The sequence below is a fragment of the Artemia franciscana genome, chromosome 13 (assembly GCF_032884065.1).
Source record: "Artemia franciscana chromosome 13, ASM3288406v1, whole genome shotgun sequence".
Classification (NCBI taxonomy): domain Eukaryota; kingdom Metazoa; phylum Arthropoda; class Branchiopoda; order Anostraca; family Artemiidae; genus Artemia; species Artemia franciscana.
Genome location: NC_088875.1, coordinates 22039080 through 22059250, shown reverse-complemented (window position 1 = coordinate 22059250; position 20171 = coordinate 22039080). Strand labels below are relative to the sequence as shown.

General features: G+C 33.7%; 1 protein-coding gene and 1 long non-coding RNA gene across 7 annotated transcripts in view; one reads left to right on the top strand and one right to left on the bottom strand.

Annotated features, from left to right (window-relative positions):
- The window catches only part of LOC136034660 (aminopeptidase N-like), a 118247-nt gene extending 101140 nt beyond the window's left edge, over nucleotides 1-17107 (bottom strand). For both annotated transcript variants that reach the window (XM_065715976.1, XM_065715977.1), the window contains exon 1: nucleotides 17005-17107. In XM_065715976.1, coding sequence (XP_065572048.1) covers nucleotides 17005-17053 — 49 coding nt within the window. In that variant the 5' untranslated portion in view covers nucleotides 17054-17107. The remainder of the gene's footprint in view (nucleotides 1-17004) is intronic.
- The window catches only part of LOC136034661 (uncharacterized), a 44641-nt gene continuing 26228 nt past the window's right edge, over nucleotides 1759-20171 (top strand). For 2 of the 5 annotated variants that reach the window (XR_010619226.1, XR_010619227.1), the window contains exon 1: nucleotides 3420-10522. This is a non-coding gene — a long non-coding RNA (uncharacterized LOC136034661). Of the gene's footprint in view, nucleotides 3151-3419; nucleotides 10523-20171 lie in introns of those variants that run through there. The other 3 variants (XR_010619228.1, XR_010619229.1, XR_010619225.1) reach the window with 3 other exon arrangements.

Sequence of the window (20171 nt, the reverse complement as noted above, 5' to 3'; positions counted from 1 at the left end):
CCCTGAAGATTTTCGGGGTTGCAAAAGAGTAGGCACAGTGTTTAGGAACCACTCAAAACCTTATATACAAGTAAGGATCTATATATTGCTAGTTTTTCTTTGGACTATAGTCTAAAGATGCTTATATTCAGAAGTTTAGCTGGTATTTAAGGAGGCCCAACTGGACTCAAAAACAATTTGGAAGTCTAATTTTTAAATAGGCCATTATTGCTATTCTCTTCAGCGTACTTTAAAATTTAAATCTTGTTTGTTCTGTTTTTGTTTTTTAAGCTAAAAAATAAAATAAAACCTATTCATTGAAATGTGTCTTATGGTTCAACCAATGTGTTACTGTAGAATATTTATTATTATTGTTATACACTTCATTTTTTAACTTTTAAACATCCTGAATATAGTTAAGACTACTTTTAACGCTTTCTGTATGATAAAAATGTTTTTAAATTTAAACTTTAAAATGTTACTTATAATGATATAAAAAAATTTCAAGGTCCAATCTACAAAAATGTGGGATTTTGGATTTTTTTTTTTGCCAGAAGACAAATCACTGGTGCGTGTTTATTTCCAAAGTCAACGGATCAAAATTTTGAGATATCCATTTTGTTCCGCACAGTTAAAAACCATAAGAACTATGTCTCTGGGGATGACTTACCCCCCTACAGTCCCTGGGGGAGGGGCTGAAAGTTACAAACTTTGACCAATGTTTACATACAGTAATGGTTATTGGGAAGTGTGTCAGCGTTTTAAAGGGAATTTTTTTTGGTTTGGGCGTGGGGTTGAGGGGAGGGGGCTATGTGGGAGGACCTTTCCTTGGAGGAATATTTCATGGGGGAAGAGAAATTCAATGAAAAGGGCGCAGGATTTTCTAGCATTACTATTAAAAAAAATGAAAATATAAACATGAAAAAGTTTTTTCAATCAAAACTAAGGAGAAGCATTAAAACTTAAAACGAAAAGAGATTTTTTACGCATATGAGAGGTTCTAAAAATGCTTTAGCATAAAGAACGAGGTATTTAGGAGGAGATAAATAATTTGCTCTTTATGCTAAAGTATTTTTAGTAATTTCAACTATTTATTCTATGCCCTTTCTGATTCAGGAGTCATTCTTAAGGAATTGGGACAAAACTTAAGATTTAGTGTGAAGAGCAAGGTATTAACGAGGGGACAAACCCCCTCATATATATATAATCAAAAATATAATAATATAAAAGTTTATTACGTAAGTTAATTCTTAAGTTATGTATATTTTTTACTAATAAAAACGTTCGTTAAAAATTAAAAGTTCTAGTTGTCTTTTTGAGTAACTGAAAAATTGGAGGGAAACAAGGCCTCCTCCCCCACCCCTTATTTCTCAAAATCATCTCATCAAAACTAAGAGACAGCCATTTAATAAAAAAAAAACTAATATGCAAATTTCATTTGAATAATTCATGTATGGAGAGCCAAAATCAAACATGCATTAATTCAAAAACGTTCAGAAGTTAAATTAAAAAAACTGGTTTTTTTAACTGAAAGTAAAGAGCGACATTAAAACTTAAAATGAACGGAAATTAATCCGTATATGAAATGGGTTGTCCCCTTTGCAATCCCTCGCTCATTACACTAAAGTCTGACTCTTTGCCACAATTTTACTTCTTAAAACAATTAACTACAAGTACTGAGCGAGGTTAAAACTTAAAACAAACACAAATTATTCCCTATATGAAAAGGGTTGTCCACTCGTAAACACCTCGCTCTTTACGCTAACATTTTCATTGTTTTAAGAAGTAGGCTTTTGACAAAGAGACAAACCTTAGCTTAAAGAACAGGACTTTGAAGGAGGGACAGCCCCTTCCATATACGGAATAATGATCAGAAATAATGAATTTGAAATAATTAACAAGAGGGGTTGCCCCCTTCTCAGTATATCATTATTCAAGCTAATGTTTGACTTTTTGTTCTAATTATTTAACAATGACTTTTGACACACAAGCACTTTTTAATTAGGATAACAAGCTTTTTAAAAATTCACAACACTTTAGCGTAAATTGCGAGGTACCGAGGAGGGGGCAACCCACTAATATACGTAATAACAACCTAAAGAAAAATCCAAGAGAAATTTCGGTTTCGGTTATAAATGACCTATACTGGGTCCACGAGGGAAAGAATGGTCAGTGGGAGGGAGAATTTTTCCGTTGTGCTGCGTGCCGGATTTTCCAGAATTAAAAACAAACATCAGAAATTACATGATTTTTTTTTCCAATTTGTGAAGCTGAAAGCAAAAAGGGTCATTTAATTTTAAAACAAACATAAATCATTACGTAAATGCAGAAATTTTACTTTCATCAACATCACAATCTTTTGACTAGTGTTCGGATTGTATCCCGTTTCATTAATAACGACTTCCAAAACACAAGGGTCACTTAGTTATAACATTAAAAAGTTCTTTATAACTAGTAAATAGCAATTCATCGTGAAGAGAGAGGTGTTTAGAAGTATTTACTGGTGTTTTAGAGGTTTTAGAAGAGTGATATGTTTAGGAGAGGGGGAAACACTCTTCATATATCAGAAAAGGATAAAACTGTCCTTATTGTTTACACATACTATTTGTTATTGAAATGGTGACAGAATTTATAGCTAAAGGTAGACCACTCAACATCGCATTGAAAGATCATCGGTTCCAGCACGTTTTTGATTGTAGTAAAAAAAAAAAAAGAAAAACAGTTATGATATTGAATTTTAACATAAAATAATACAACAAAAAATATGAATAGCTATATTTTACTCTGAATGTAGATGGCGATGGCGGAGCATTTCATTTCTTTTTACCGCTGCAGCAATTACTTGCAAAAAAATTGACTAGGTTATTGTGCGCCTATATTATTTTTCTGTTAATTGGTTTCCAGGCTATTAGAAGCTTTTCCTGTTGATTAACATTTGTGAACTGGTATTTTTTGAGACTTGTCTTTGTTCTTAACTTGTTTTACTTTGTTTAAAAATCAGTGTTTACAAAACATCAGTGTAGCCTACCCCACAAAACATCTGTGTTTTGTTACATTTTGTGAATATCTGTGTTTAGTGTCATTTTGCAGAGCCAATCCTGGGTGAAATTCTGCAATTCTGGTAAAATTTTGCAGAGCCAATCCTGAACTACGCAGAGAAATCTTTGACCAGTAAGCAAGAGTTTTTATATTTTAATCTTTGGGCTTAGTTTAAGATTTCCTGATTAGGATATCTCTAGGTCAGTCTGTCAACAGGTGTGATTGGGCCTAGGCAGGGGTGTATTTTTTTTTGGAAGGGGGAGTTGCCCCCCAATAATGTGGAATAAAGATTATTAAAAATCCTACGCATCTTGACTCTGGATATGGACCCCTCCCCCCCCCCCCCAATAAAAAGGCTTGAGATTTATCACTAAGCCCAGGATTTTAAATTTGGAAAAAAATTAACCTGGAATCAAATGGTAGGCTAAATTTCTTTGATTTGAATCTAATTTGAGTATTGTAGCCTAAGTAGGCTAATAAGGTGCAGACTAGGCTAGGCTATTGTTAAAAGAGGTAAATGAATTAAAAAATGTTTTCTCAAAATGTGTCCTTATCAGTAGCCCCAGTCCTAGGCCAATGCCATCTGTTATAACAAATTAAAGCCAGGTAACAAGAAATTTAGAGACAAATTTATAGCCTTAAGCTTAACCTGGTTTATTAAAGTACTTTGATGCAATTGGTGAGATAACAATAATGTTTTGAGATACTGCTGAATTACTAAATCAAATAAAACAAATCTTGGTAGGATAAGTGTAGACATCTTTTTAGTATTGTTCAACAAATTAGCTGAACTTTTCACTTCATTTCTTATTTATTTTTTGGTCTAACATCTAGATATCTACATGATAGACATCAAGTATAGCTAAGTGTATATATTTCTTTAATACTGTGCAACAACTTAGCTGAACATATCACTTCACTTCTTGTTTATTTTTTGGTCCAAATATATTAATCATTGTGCTTAGAAATTCAATTTTAACACATTTATGGAACCTTAACAAGAATCAATTTTTATTTTAAATTATACACAACAATTTTTCTAAGATTTTGGCTACAAATTGTTGATTAAATCAAATGATGGAAATATATTATACAACTTTTACACAACAGATCTATAATGAAATAATAGCCTAAGTTTTAAACTAATGTTTTAACTGTTTCCTATTGTCTAATGTACCTAAAAAATGGAAAACAAAATGTAACCTTTTTTAAGAGAGGCTTATAAAAGGCTTAGAATTGAATCCCCTAGTAAATTTATTACTTTGTACCATAAGAGAAAAAAAAGCACTGGAAGATTTGTTTTTGCTAGTTCTCATTATAATTTACTTTGGTATTAGCCAAGATTTGGGGCTATAGAAAAGGAGACATGTAGAAAATAAAAAAAACAATTCTTAATATTCACAAAACATTTCCACCAAAACCACAAATGTGCAAATATTTATCCCAAACTATATTCCATGTGTCAGTCTTGGTATATATGAAGTATTTCATTAATACTAATTTCTTGATATAACTATTGGTATGGTAATTGACTATCAGATAATTTTATATAATCAACATGAGTTATTTACAGCACAGCTATCTATTATGTTCTAAAGCTCCTTTGAATGATCTGATAATTTGAATGATACCCAGAATTCTATTTCTCAAGATGCATGTCTTCCATACATTTTTATGCTTCTTCAAAACATATGTTAAATAAATTTATTCCCACTATTTATTTAGTTTTGCCATTCTTGACCAATTTTTTACTATGTTACAATGTAATCTTCAGAAAATCAACCAAGTCAGGCTTGAATATTTCGAAACAAGTTATTGTAATCAAACAATCTACATATAATGAAATAATATATCACTAACATTGTAAAAAGAACATAAAGAAAAACAATCATATGCACATAGAAAGTTAGAGAGATGGAAGTAGATTGGCATTGTCAACATAATGAATTTTTTTTTATTAGCCTAATTTTTGATAGAATATTTTTGCCTTATACATGCTTTTTTCTTAAGGAATAAATGTTTACTTTGTAATTTTAATTTGAGCATAAGACAAACTAAAATTTTTATTAAAGATAGTTCTATTTCTTTTTCAAACATAATAAAGTATTTTCATCCAAAAGGGAATTGAAATCATTTTGTTTTATAGTTTGTAACAGCATTCCTAGAACACTAAACTTATACCCCTCCTCCTGAAGATTTTTGGGGTTGCAAAAGAGTAGGCACAGGGTTTAGGAACCACTCAAAACCTTATATACAAGTAAGGATTCATGTATTACTAGTTCTTCTTTGGATTGTAGTCTAGAGATGCTTATATTCAGAAGTTTAGCTGGTATTTAAGGAGTTTACACTTTTCTTACAAAGTAAATTTTTTTGCCCATTCTGCTGAACAAGGTGAATCACTGTCAGCTTGTCGTGAAGCTATTTGTTATTATTAAATAGTATTCGATAAAATTGTAAAAGAAAATAGGGCTTTGCTAATACCAACTGAGGTCAAATGTTGAGATATCCGGGGTCCAACTGGACTCAAAAACAATTTGGAAGTCTAATTTTTAAATAGTGCATTTAAATAGTTCTCTTCAGCGTACTTTAAAATTTAAATGTTATTTGTTCTGTTTTTGTTTTTTAAGCTAAAAAAATAAAATAAAACCTATTCATTGAAATGTGTCTTATGGAACACCCAATGTGTTACTGTAGAATAGTTATTATTATTGTTATACACTTCATTTTTTAACTTTTAAACATCCTGCATATAGTTGAAACTACTTTCAACGCTTTCTGTATGATAAAATGTTTTTAAATTTAAACTTTAATAATGGTAATTTAATTTTTTTTTTCAAACAGTTCGTGGTAACAAACTGTAGTAACAAGCGACCCGGCTTATTAGTAACTGAAACTCTGAAAAACAGAAGTTTAATGCCAATAGTCAAACAGTTTGTGGTAACAAACTGTAGTAAGGAGTGACCCGGCTCAATAGTAACCAAATCTAAAAAACAAAATTTTGATACCAATAGTTACATCAAAAGAATCGCATTTTAATGCTGATTTCATATATATATAAGTTTCATCAAGTTTAGTCTTACAAATCAAAAGTTAAGAGCCTGAGAAAATTTGCCCTGTTTTAGAAAATAGGGGGAAACGCCCCCTAAAAGTCATTGACGTACTGATTTAGTGATTTTTTTTCTTTAGGCAATATAAAAAAATCACTACAAGCAGTGATATATCACTATGGTAACCCTGCATAGCTAGGAAGTTTGAACAGCCAAGAGTAGGGTTTTAGCACCTTTTTGCCCTTGGGTTTCCTGAAGCATGAGTTTTAGTTTTTCCCAGAGACAAAGCCTTATTCTGATATACTTCAAACTGGTGCAAAGTACATGTTTTTAATTGTAGTGTAGATTACTGTAAAGGAAGTTTTCAGTTTATTTTGTTGAGGGGTTTTAGCTTAGATCTGAATGACAACAAAGTATCAGTGAGTAATATACATAGATATATTACTGAATTTGAGAGGTATAGGTGCAATAAAGAATGTATCCAGGAATTTTTTTCAGGAGGAAGGGGATTACAAAGAAAACTTTTAAAAACGTATCAAAAATTTCGTCTACATCCCTTCTGTTATGTTTTGACAAGTCGGATAAACATTTGGGGGGGGATTCAAGCCCTCGTGATATGGCCTTGGGTGCAATACCCCGTTGATGGTGAAAGGGCTTAGTTTATCTTTTTTTCTCTTTCACTGTATCTATATTAGGTAAGCGTTTCACGCAGACTTTTTATTGGTCTGGACCATTAGAAAAATACTTGTCTTAATATTTCTGCCGAGATAAAGATTTATTCAATAATTGCATTTTAAATGACGACAAGGCAAACACATTTATCTCTCTCTCGTTTTTTTTTTATTATTATTATTTGAAGTCAGAGGATATTCCTTCTATCACTACCTAGGCAACAGATAGGCTTCTTCAACCGACTTTCCAAAGTCACATCTGAAATCAGAGTGACCTCCACAATTTCAATTCTTATCAAAAGAATTCCAAAATGTAATAAAAAAGTAAATGAAGACAAAAGAAAAGTTTAATCAATAAGCGTACCAATACGCCTTCCTTATGGCAACTAAAACCGGTGGGGACAATGTAGAATAATATATAGAGTTAAACCAAAGGTGAAAAAAAAACCTAAAACAACTCAGGCTATAAAAAAGAAAGGGCTGAAAAGAAACCAAAAATAATTTAAGATTTCTAGCTAGTAATGAAAGAGAACAAATAAATAAAGTTTAAAGAAATCTACTAAAACGAAAATAAGGAGTCCAATGTAGCATACAATTGGGACTTACTTATTAATCTTTGATTATTGTCTCATTTGGTCCAAAATGAGAATAATTTGCAATATTATTTTTATAATTTTATCACCACAAGCCTATTATAACTGTTCAAGCCTTCTATTATCATAGCATGAGATGGTTTTAGCAATTCTTATTTAAACTACAAAATGTTTGTCATTTTTGGGGATATCTGCTGTATATCTACAGCAGATGATATCTGCTGTAGGGCAACAATAGCCTACATTGGATTTTTAGCTAGTAATAGTAAAAATCTACTAAAACGAAAATAAAGAATCCAATGTAGCGTACAATTGAGTTTACTTTTGCCAAATTATGAAAACAAATCAACTTTTTTCATGTTCTATTTGTCAAACTTTAAACTTTCTTCTGAGTCTAACCTATCAAAAGTTACGAGCCTTAGAGAATTTGTCTCATTTTAGGAAATAGGAGAAAACACCCCATAAAAGTGACCCGGCTCAATAGTAAACGAAACTCTAAAAAAACGGAATTTCGATGCTAAAAGATATATAAAAAAAATAATATTGAAATGCTGATTTTAAATATATAAGTTTCATCAAATTTAGTCTTTGTCATCAAAAGTTACAAGCCTGAGAAAATTTGCCTTATTTTGGAAAATAGGGCGGAAACACCCCCTAAAAGTCATGGGATCTTAACGAAAATCACACCATCACATTCAGCATATCAGAGAACCCTATAAAAAAATTTCAAGGTTCAATCTACGAAAATGTGGGATTTTGTATTTTTTTGCCAGAAGACAAATCACTGGTGCGTGTTTATTTGTTTTTTTCCCAGGGGTCATCATATTAACCAAGTGGTTCTAGAGTGTTGCAAGAGGGCTCATTCTAATGGAAATGAAAAGTTCTAGTGCCCTTTTTAAGTGACCAAAAAAATTGGAGGGCACCTAGGCCCCCTCCCATGCTCATTTTATTCCCAAAGTCAACGGATCAAAATTTTGAGATAGCCATTTTGTTCCGCATAGTCGAAAATCATAAGAACTATGTCTTTGGGGATGACTTACCCCCCTACAGTCCCTGAGGGATGGGCTGAAAGTTACAAACTTTGACCAATGTTTACATACAGTAATGGTTATTGGGAAGTGTGTCAGCGTTTTCAGGGAAATTTTTTTGGTTTGGGCGTGGGGTTGAGGGGAGGGGGCAATGTGGAAGGATCTTTCCTTGGAGGAATATTTCATGGGGGAAGAGAAATTCAATGAAAAGGGCGCAGGATTTTCTAGCATTACTATTAAAAAAATGAAAATAATAACATGAAAAAGTTTTTTCAATCGAAAGTAAGGAGAAGGATTAAAACTTAAAACGAAAAGAGATTTTTTACGCATATGAGGGGTTCTAAAATACTTTAGCATAAAGAACAAGGTATTTAGGAGGAGATAAATACTTTGCTCTTTATGCTAAAGTATTTTTAGTAATTTCAACTATTTATTCTATGCCCTTTCTGATTCAGGGGTCATTCTTAAAGAATTGGGACAAAACTTAAGATTTAGTGTGAAGAGCAAGGTATTAACGAGGGGACGAACCCCCTCATATATATAATCAAAAATATAATAAACTAAACTACACTAAAGTCCGACTCTTTGCCACAATTTTACTTCTTAAAACAATTAACTACAAGTACTGAGCGACGTTAAAACTTAAAAAAAACATAAATTATTCCCTATATGAAAGGGGTTGTCCACTCGTAAACACCTCGCTCTTTACGCTAACATTTTTATTGTTTTAAGAAGTAGGCTTTTGACAAAAAGACAAACCTTAGCTTAAAGAGCAGGACTTTGAAGGAGGGACAGCCCCTTTCATATACGGAATAATGATCAGAAATAATGAATTTGAAATAATGAACAAGAGGGGTTGCCCCCTTCTCAGTATATCATTATTTAAGCTAATGTTTGACTTTTTGTTTCAATTATTTAACAATGACTTTTGACACACAAGGACCTTTTAATTAGGATAACAAGCTTTTTAAAAATTCACAACACTTTAGCGTAAATTGCGAGGTACCGAGGAAGGGGCAACCCACTCATATACTTAATATCCAAGTTACATCAAAAGAATCGCATTTCCAAGTTTCTCTTGGAAAAATCCAAGAGAAATTTCGGTTTCGGTTATAAATGACCTATACTGGGTCCACGAGGGAAAGAATGGTCAGTGGGAGGGAGAATTTTTCCGTTGTGCTGCGTCCCGGATTTTCCAGAATTAAAAACAAACATCTGAAATTACATGATTTTTTTTCCAATTTGTGAAGCTGAAAGCAAAAAGGATCATATAATTTTAAAACAAACATAAATCATTACGTAAATGCAGAAATTATACTTTCATCAACATCATAATCTTTTCACTAATGTTTGGATTGTATCCCGTTTCATTAATAACGACTTCCAAAACACAAGGGTCACTTAGTTATAACATTAAAAAGTTCTTTATAACTAGTAAATAGCAATTCATCGTGAAGAGAAAGGTGTTTAGAAATATTTACTGGTGTTTTAGAGGTTTTTAGAAGAGTGATATGTTTAGGAGAGGGGGAAACACCCTTCATATACCAGAAAAGGATAAAGCTGTGGAACTTGTCCCTATTGTTTACACGTACTATTTGTTATTGAAATGGTGACAGAATTTATAGCTAAAGGTAGACCACTCAACATCACATTGAAAATTCATCGGTTCCAGTACGTTCTTTGATTGTAGTAAAAAAGAAAAAGAAAAACAGTTATGATATTGAATTTTAACTTAAAATAATACAAAAAAAATATGAATAGCTATATTTTATTCGTAATGTAGATGGCGATGGCGGAGCATTTCATTTCTTTTTACCGCGGCAGCAGTAACATTACTTGCAAAAAAATTGATTAGGTTATTTTGCGCCTAGATTATTTTTCTGTTAATTGGTTTCCAGGCTATTAGAAGCTTTTCCTGTTGATTAACATTTGTGAACTGGTACTTTTTGAGACTTGTCTTTGTTCTTAACTTGTTTTACTTTGTTTAAAAATCAGTGTTTACAAAACATCAGTGTAGCCTACCCCACAAAACATCTGTGTTTTGTTACATTTTGTGAATATCTGTGTTTAGTGTCATTTTGCAGAGCCAATCCTGGGTGAAATTCTGCAATTCTGGTAAAATTTTGCAGAGCCAATCCTGAACTACGCAGAGAAATCTTTGACCAGTAAGCAAGAGTTTTTATATTTTAATCTTTGGGCTTAGTTTAAGATTTCCTGATTAGGATATCTCTAGGTCAGTCTATCAACAGGTGTGATTGGGCCTAGGCAGGGGTGTTGTTTTCTTTGGGAGGGGGAGTTGCCCCCCAATAATGTGAAATAAAGTTTATTAAAAATCCTATGCATCTTGACTCTGGATATGGACCCCTTCCCCCCCCCCCCCCCAATAAAAAGGCTTGAGATTTATCACTTAGCACAGGATTTTAAATTTGGAAAAAAGATGGTAAAATTCTAGTTAATTGACTTCTTGCTATCTCAGAAAGGGTTTAGGCTAGGAAAACAAAAACTTCAGGGATGAATCTACAGACTAAAGTATGTTCTGGGAAGGTATTTGCAAGCAACTACCTCCACTCCCTCTTCCTCTAGAGGGCCCTGACCTTTGATGACCTTTAAAAATATGCGTGTTATAAAAGTGAAACCTTGCAAAATAGATCTTCTGCTTAATTGGAATACAACAAAATTGTTTTCAGCTTAATAACTTTGCTCAGTTCCATTTTATAAGGTTTTAAAGATATGCAAATACATTTCCTAAATTTTGAAAAAAAAAAAAAAAAAACACTTATATGGTTCAAAATTCTTCTCAAATAACAGGAATTGGATTTTCAGAACTAAAGGCAAAGAAAAAGCAACTAGTAACTAAAAATTAAGGTAAAATGTTGTTTTGTCAAACTTTCAATAGGTATAGACCTGTCATGTAGACAAATTTTGATGCCCTCAAGAGGGAGAAGGAGTGGAGGTGGGTATTTTAAAATACCATCCCGGGACATACTTTAGCCTGTAGACCCATCCCTTAAAGTTTCATTTTCCTAACCTAAACCCTTTCTGAGATAGCAAGAAGTCAATTAACTAGAATTTTACCAAAAAAATTAATCTGGAATCAAATGGTAGGCTAAATTTCTTTGATTTGAGTATTGTAGCCTAAGTAACAAGGTGCAGACTAGGCTATTGTTGAAAGAGGTAAATGAAGTAAAAAATGTTTTCACAAAATGTGTCCTTATCAGTAGCCCCAGTCCTAGGCCAATGCCATCTGTTCCTATAACAAATTAAAGCCAGGTAACAAGAAATTTAGAGACAAATTTATAGCCTTAAGCTTAACCTGGTTTATTAAAGTACTTTGATGCAATTGGTGAGATAACAATAATGTTTTGAGATACTGCTGAATTACTAAATCAAATAAAACAAATCTTGGTAGGCTAAGTGTAGACATCTTTTTAGTATTGTTCAACAAATTAGCTGAATATATCACTTCATTTCTTATTTTTTTTGTTCTAATGTGTAGATATCTTAGTATAGATATCAAGCATAGCTAAGTGTATATATTTTTTTAATACTGTGCAACAACTTAACTGAACATATCACTTCACTTCTTGTTTATTTTTTGGTCCAAATATATTAATCATTGTGCTTAGAAATTCAATTTAAATACATTTATGGAACCTTAACAAGGAAAGATTTTTATTAAAAATTATACACAACAATTTTTCTAAGATTTTGGCTCTAAATTGTTGATTAAATCAAATGATGGAAATGGATTATACAACTTTTACACAACAGATCTACAATGAAATAATAGCCTAAGTTTTAAACTAATGTTTTAACTGTTTCCTATAGTCTAGTGTACCTAAAAAATGGAAAACAAAATGTAACATTTTTTAAGGGAGGCTTAAAAAAGGCTTAGAATTGAATCCCCTAGTAAATTTATTACTTTGTACCAGAAGAGGAAAAAAAACACTGGGAGATTTGTTTTTGCTAGTTCTCATTATAATTTACTTTGGTATTAGCCAAGATTTGGGACTATAGAAAAGGAGACATGTAGAAAATAAAAAAAACAATTCTTAATATGCACAAAACATTTCCACCAAAACCACAAATGTGCAAATATTTATCCCAAACTATATTCCATGTGTCAGTCTTGTTTTAAGTGTGCACTCATAAATAGAATCAGTACAGAAACAAAAACATAAATAATATTGGTTAGCCTATGTATATTTTCAACTAAGGGGAGGGGGTTTTGCATAGTAGAAGTTCCTTCAAAATGTGTTAATTTCAATTTTTCTACATAGGCTAGGCATATAAATAAATGTAGACCAACATAATTTTTTTTTATTAACCAAAGGTTAATATCCATCCATTAGAGAGGGAAATGAGCAGAATTAGAGATGTGTAGCTTTTTCTTGAAAACACTCGGATGATCAATTATAGCCTACATATTAATCTTTGATTATTGTCTCATTTTGTCAAAAATGAGAATAATTTGCAATATTACTTTTATAATTTTATCACCACAAGCCTATTATAACTGTTCAAGCCTTCTATTATCATAGCATAAGATGGTTTTAGCAATTCTTATTTAAACTACAAAATATTTGTCATTTTTGGGGATATCTGCTGTATATCTACAGCAGATGATATCTGCTGTAGGGCAACAATAGCATACATTGGATTTTTAGCTAGTAATAGTAGATAGTAATGAAAGAGAACAAATAAATAAAGTTTAAAGAAATATACTAAAACGGAAATATGAAATCCAATGTAGCTTACAATTGAGATTTACTTCTGCCAAATTATGGAAACAAATCAACTTTCGTCATGTTCTATTTGTCAAACTTTAAACTTTCTTCTGAGTCTAACCTATCAAAAGTTACGAGCCTGAGAAAATTTGCCTCGTTTTAGAAAAGGGGGAAACACCCCCTAAAAGTCATACAATCTTAACGAAAATCACACCTTCAGATTCACTGTATCAGAGAACCTTATTGTAGAAGTTCCAAGCTCCTATCTACAATTAAATTTAAAAAAAAAGTTTTTTTAAATGAAAGTAAGGAGCGACATTAAAACTTAAAACAAACAGAAATTACTCCGTATATGAAAGGGGGTTTTCTTCCTCAACGCCTCCCTCTGTACGCTAAAGTTTGACTCTTTCTCTTAGCTCTACTTTTTAAAAAAGGAAAAAACTTTTGCGTAAAGAGTGGGGCGTTGAGGAAGAAAAGCCCCTTTCATATACGGAGTAATTTCTGTTTGTTTTAAGTTTTAATGTCACTCCTTACTTTCATTTAAAAAAACTTGTTTTTTTATTTAATTTCTGGACGTTTTTTAATTCATGCATGTTTTGATCTTGGCTCTCTGCACATAAATAATTAAAACGAAATTTGCATATTTTCTTTTTGGCCAAATGGCTTTCTCACAGTTTTAATCGGAAGATTTTGAGAAAAAAGGAGAGAGGGAGGAAGCCTAGGTCCCCTCTAATTTTTTGATTACTTAAAAAGGCAACTAGAACTTTTAATTGTTTTACAAACATTTTCATTAGTAAAAAATATTCCTAATTTACGAATTAACTTACGTAACGAACTTCTATGTTCGTATATTTTTATTGCGTATATGAGGGAGTTCACCCCTCGTCGATACCTTGCTCTTTACACTAAAGCTTAAATTCTGTCCCAATTCCTTAAGAATGACCCTTGAATCACAAAGGCCGTAGAATAAATAGCTGAAATTACTAAAAATACTTTCGCGTAAAGAGCGAGGTATTACGAGGAGGTAAACCCCTCATATGCGCAATAATTTCTCCTCGTTTTAAGTTTTAATGCTGCTCCTCACTTTCAGTAGAAAAAACTTCTCATATTTTATTTTTATTTTATTTTTTCCTTGTTTTTTAAATAATGCAAAAAAATCCTGCGCCCCCTTCATTAAAAGTCTCTTCCCCCATGAGAAGTTTTTCTATGGAAAGATCCTCCCGCGTACATTCCCCCCCCCCACATCAACTCTCCCTCCCAAACCAAAAAAATCCCCCTGAAAACGTCCGTACATTTCCCAGTAACCATTACTATATGTAAACACAGGTCAAAGTTTGTAACTTGCAACCCCTCCCAGGGAGACTGCAGGGTAGTAAGTCGTCCCCAAAGATATAGTTATTAGGTTTTTTGACTATGGTGAATAAAATGGTTATCTCAGAATTTTGATCCGGTGACTTTTGGGAAAAAATGAGCGTGGGAGGGGGCCTAGGTGCCCTCCAATTTTTTTGGTCACTTAAAAAGGGCACTAGAACTTTTAATTTACGTTAGAATGAGCCCTCCCGCGACATTCTAGGACCACTGGGTTGATACGATCACCCCTGGAAAAAAAAACCAAATAAACACGCATCCGTCATTTGTCTTCTGGCAAAAAAAAATGCGAAATTCCACATTTTTGTAGATAGGAGCTTGAAACTTCTACAAGAAGGTTCTCTGATATGCTGAATCTGATGGTGTGATTTTCGTTAAGACTTTTAGGGGGTGTTTTCCCCTATTTTCCAAAATGAGGTAAATTTTCTCGGGCTCTTAACTTTTGATAGGTCAGACTAATCTCGACGGAAGTTATATATTTGAAATCAGCATTAAAATGCGATTTTTTTGATGTAGCTATTGGTACCAAAATTCCATTTTTTAGAGTTTTGGTTACTATTGAGCCGGGTCGCACCTTACTATAGTTCGTTACCACGAACTGTTTGAAAATGTGGAATTTTCGTTTTTGCCAGAAGACAAATCACATATGCGTGTTTATTTTTTGTTTTTGTTTTTTGTTGTTGTTTTTTTCTCCAGGGGTGATCGTATCGACCCAGTGGTCCTAGAATGTTGCGAGAGGCCTCATTCTAACGGAAATTAAAAGTTCTAGTGCCCTTTTTAAGTGACCAAGAAAATTGGAGGGTACCTAGGCCCCCTCCCACGCTCATTTCCCCCCAAAGTCACCGGATCAAAATTCTGAGATAGCCATTTTATTCAACATAGTTGAAAAATCTAATAACTATGTCTTTGGGAGGAAATATTACCCTGCAGTGTCCCTGGGAGGGGTTGCAAGTTACAAACTTTCACCTGTGTTTACATATAGTAATGGTTACTGGGAAGTGTACGGACGTTTTCAGGGGGATTTTTTTGGTTTGGGAAGTAGAGTTGAGTTGGGGGGGGTAGTTTTTTTTTACTTTTACGTTAGTTTTTTTTTCTACTGAAAGTGAAGACTAGCATTAAAACTTTAAAATATTTTAAAAAATATTTAAAGTATTTTCCAGCCTCTGCCTCAGACTGCCATTTAAAACCAATAAATTGAACCTAAAATTTCTTCCAATAAATTGAACCTAAAATTTCTTCCAATAAAATATCCATTTTATCAAAAGTGATACAAATTATTCTGACAAAAAATAAATACAAATAACTACTAGTTATTAGAATTCCGATATTGCTTTGCTTTGAAGGAGCCAAGAACCTCAAATGATTGCCAGTTCCGTGGAAATGAAATTCATGCCCTAACCAATGCAATTCTAGACCTAGCTGTATCTCAAAACATCTGGGGTAGTGGTCAAAACTACTTTTTAAACACAACTGAAAGGGAGGATCAGCAAAATGATATAGATAAAGAGGATTAAAGTTTGATCGGAGTGAACAGTTTTTGCAATTATTTCAGAATTTTTAAAATGTCGGGTAGCCTACAAGCTTCATTTGTAACAGTAACGATATGAAAATATAACGAAAATATGACAAGGGTAGCAAATCTGTAGAAAATTTCAAATGTAAAATGTTGTGACTAAAAAATTTCTGGTTATTTTTACTGGCTAAAAATCCAGGATAAAAGAACTATTCTGGTGTTACCTCTTTTGTTGGGTCAAAATTTGACACAGCAAAAACGAGAGAACGCAACGGTGGGTTAAAAATTCGTGCTTATATGGCTTTATTTTCTTACATGCGCTTAAGGAACACTTTGATTGACTAATAAAAAGAAAAGTAAAAAAACAAAACAAACACACATACAGAAATAAAGTAATTTTTTTTTAATCCTCTCCGTTTTTATCCGCTGTTGCATGTACTCATTTGAGTGAATAATATTTTTTAACGTATTTACTATGTCATATTTTAGGTAAAAAGGACATGGCAGCCGATAGGTTGTTTTCTGCAATTTTTTTGCCAATAAAAGGAACGAAAAGCTTTTGAGTTGTAGCATTCTTTAAATTAAACTCACTGTTTCTTTGTTGTTTCACACAGTAAATTATTATCGGTTTTATCGACTCAAAATTTGGCATAGCAGGAGCTATTAGTAGCTCCACAGAAGAAAACATGTTAAAAAAAACTGTACCTATAGATTTCTTCTTTTATTTTTTTTTCTCCAAATATTATGTTCAAGTACGCCCCCCATCCTGATGGTTCTAGATATTACCCATTTAATTTATTTTTTCGCTGTTTTTCATCCATTTAATGAATATTAGAATTTGCGATCTGTCCGTATCCATAGTCATTTATTAAATATTGACAAGTTTATTGGCTCAAACTTTTAGTTTTGATAGAAATATTTTCAATAAACGGGATTTGGTGAATGAATAAAATACGAACCTTTCTTGAACATTTCTGTCAAAATTTATAAGAGTTCGCTCGCATACACAAAATTTTTAATTTTAGTTAAACTGACTTACCAAAAAAAAGAGTCAAAGCTAATATAGTGAAAAATCCTTTAAATTTCATTTTTCAAGTTAATAATACTTTTCACTTATAATAAACAGCAGAACTGAAAACTTCGGCAATATAACATGAAGAAAGGAGTTAAAAAACTACAAGCGCCAGACGCAGCGTAGTGACGCAGACGCAGTGATCTGACGCAGTCGAAATTAATAAAAATGTATTTAAGTAAATAGAAAAATTTAAAGTCGAACTAGATAATTGGTATAGACCAAACTCAATAATATTGAAAACTCATAGTTTTCCAATTTCACCCCCCCCCCCCCAGATGGTCGAATCTGGGAAAACGACTTTATCGAGTCAAATTGTGCAGCTCCCTGACGCCTACCAATTTTCATCGTCCTAGCACGTCCAGAAGCACCAAACTCGCCAAATCACTGAACCCCTCCTCCCAACTCCTCCAAAGAGAGTGAATCCAGTACGATTCTGTCAATCACGTATCAAGGACATTTGTTTATTCTATCCACCAAGCTTCATCCCGATTCCTTCACTCCAAGTGTTTTTCCAAGATTTCCCCCTCCAACTCCCCCCAATGTCAAAAGATCTGGTCCGGATTTGAAAAAAGAGCTCTGAGACATGAGTTTCTTCTAAAAATCAAATTTGATTAAGATCCGATCATCTATTCGTAAAGATAAAAACCCCCCAGATGGTCGAATCTGGGAAAACGACTTTATCAAGTCAAATTGTGCAGCTCCCTGACGCCTACCAATTTTCATCGTCCTAGCACGTCCAGAAGCACCAAACTCGCCAAATCACTGAACCCCTCCCCCCAACTCCTCCAAAGAGAGCGAATCCAATACGATTCTGTCAATCACGTCAAGGACATTTGTTTATTCTATCCACCAAGCTTCATCCCGATTCCTTCACTCCAAGTGTTTTTCCAAGATTTCCCCCTCCAACTCCCCCCAATGTCACAGGATCTGGTCAGAATTTAAAATTAGAACTTTAAAGCACAAGATCCTTCTAAATATCAAATTTCATTAAGACCTGGTCACTCTTTCATAAGTTACAAATACCTCAATTTTCAAAATTACCCCCCCCCCCCCCAATTCCACCCAATTCTGCCAAGAGGGCAGATCCGGTCCGGTTATGTCAGTCACGTATCTTAAGACAGGTTTCTATTCTTCCCATCCAGTTTCATCCTGATCTCACAGCTTTAAGTATTTTCTAAGATTTCCGATCCCCCCAACTGCCCCTCCCCCCAATTACGCTTGATCCGGTTGAGATTTAAAATGAAAGATCTGAGTTACGAGGTCCTTCTAAATATGAAGTTTAATGAAGATCCGATCACTCCTTCGTAAGATAAAAATACGTTATTTTTTCTTATTTTTCAGAATCCCCCCCCAATAGAGTGGATCCGTTCCAATTATGTAAATCACGTATGTAAGACTTCTGCTTATTTTTCCCACCAAGTTTCATCCCAATCCCTCCAACTAAGCGTTTTCCATGATTTTAGGTTCCTCCATTCCAAACTTCCCCCAATGTCACCAGATCCGGTCAGGATTTAAAATAAGAGCTTTGAGACACGATATCCTTCTAAATATCAAATTTCATTGAGATCTGATCACCCGTTCGTAAGTTAAAAATACCTCATTTTTTTCTAATTTTTCAGAATTAACCCCTCCCCCAACTACCCCAAAGAGAGCGGATCCGTTCCGATTATGTCAATCATGTATCTAGGACTTGTGCTTATTCTTCCCACCAAGTTTCATCCTGATCCCTCCATTCTAAGTGTTTTCCAAGTTTTAGGTTTCCCCCTCCCAACTCCCCCCCCAATGTCACCAGATACGGTCGGGATTTAAAATAAGAGCTCTGAGACACGATATCCTTCTAAATATCAAATTTCATTGAGATCCGATCATCTTTTCGTAAGTTAAAAATACCTCATTTTTTCTAATTTTTCAGAAATAACCCCCCCCCCCCAACTACCCCAAAGAGAGAGGATCCGTTCCGTTATATGTCAATCATGTATCTAGGACTTGTGTTTATTTTTCCCACCAAGTTTCATCCCGACCCCTCCACTCTTAAGTGTTTTCCAAGTTTTAGGTTCCCCCTCCCAAATCCCCCCCACAATCTCACCAGATTCGGTCGGGATTTATAATAAGAGCTCTAAGACACAATATCCTTCTAAACATCAAATTTCATTGAGATCCGATCACCCGTTCGTAAGTTAAAAATACCTCATTTTTTCTAATTTTTCAGAATTAACCCCTCCCCCAACTATCCCAAAGAGAGCGGATCCGTTCCGATTATGTCAATCATGTATCTAGGACTTGTCCTTATTCTTCCCACCAAGTTTCATCCTGATCCCTCCACTCTAAGTGTTTTCCAAGTTTTAGGTTTCCCCCTCCCAACTCCCCCCAATGTCACCAGATCCGGTCGGGATTTAAAATAAGAGCTCTGAGACACGATATCCTTCTAAATATCAAATTTCATTGAGATCCGATCACCTGTTCGTAAGTTAAAAATACCTCATTTTTTCTAATTTTTCAGAAATAACCCCCCCCCCCCAACTACCCCAAAGAGAGAGGATCCGTTCCGTTTATGTCAATCATGTATCTAGGACTTGTGTTTATTTTTCCCACCAAGTTTCATCCCGACCCCTCCACTCTTAAGTGTTTTCCAAGTTTTAGGTTCTCCCTCCCAAATCCCCCCCCCCCACAATCTCACCAGATTCGGTCGGGATTTAAAATAAGAGCTCTAAGACAAGATATCCTTCTAAACATCAAATTTCATTGAGATCCGATCACCCGTTCGCAAGTTAAAAATACATAATTTTTTCTAATTTTTCAGAATTACCCTCCCTCCCAACTACCCCAAAGAGTGCGGATCCGTTCCGATTATGTCAATCATGTATCTGGGACTTGTGCTTATTTTTCCCATCAAGTTTCATCCCGATCCCTCCACTCTAAGTGTTTTCCAAGATTTTAGGTTTTGGCTACTGGTTTTCTTTCAAAAACTAATTTAGCTCAGTAGGTCTAGGATTGATGGGGGTAAATCATGGCTAAATAGGCTTTTTGAGCTAAGTAATTTTTAACAGATGGGTAAACTAGTTAAATAAGCTTGGGTTCTTTACCCTGAATTGCATCTCAAGTTTCCAAAAAACGTAATTATTTGGCTGTTT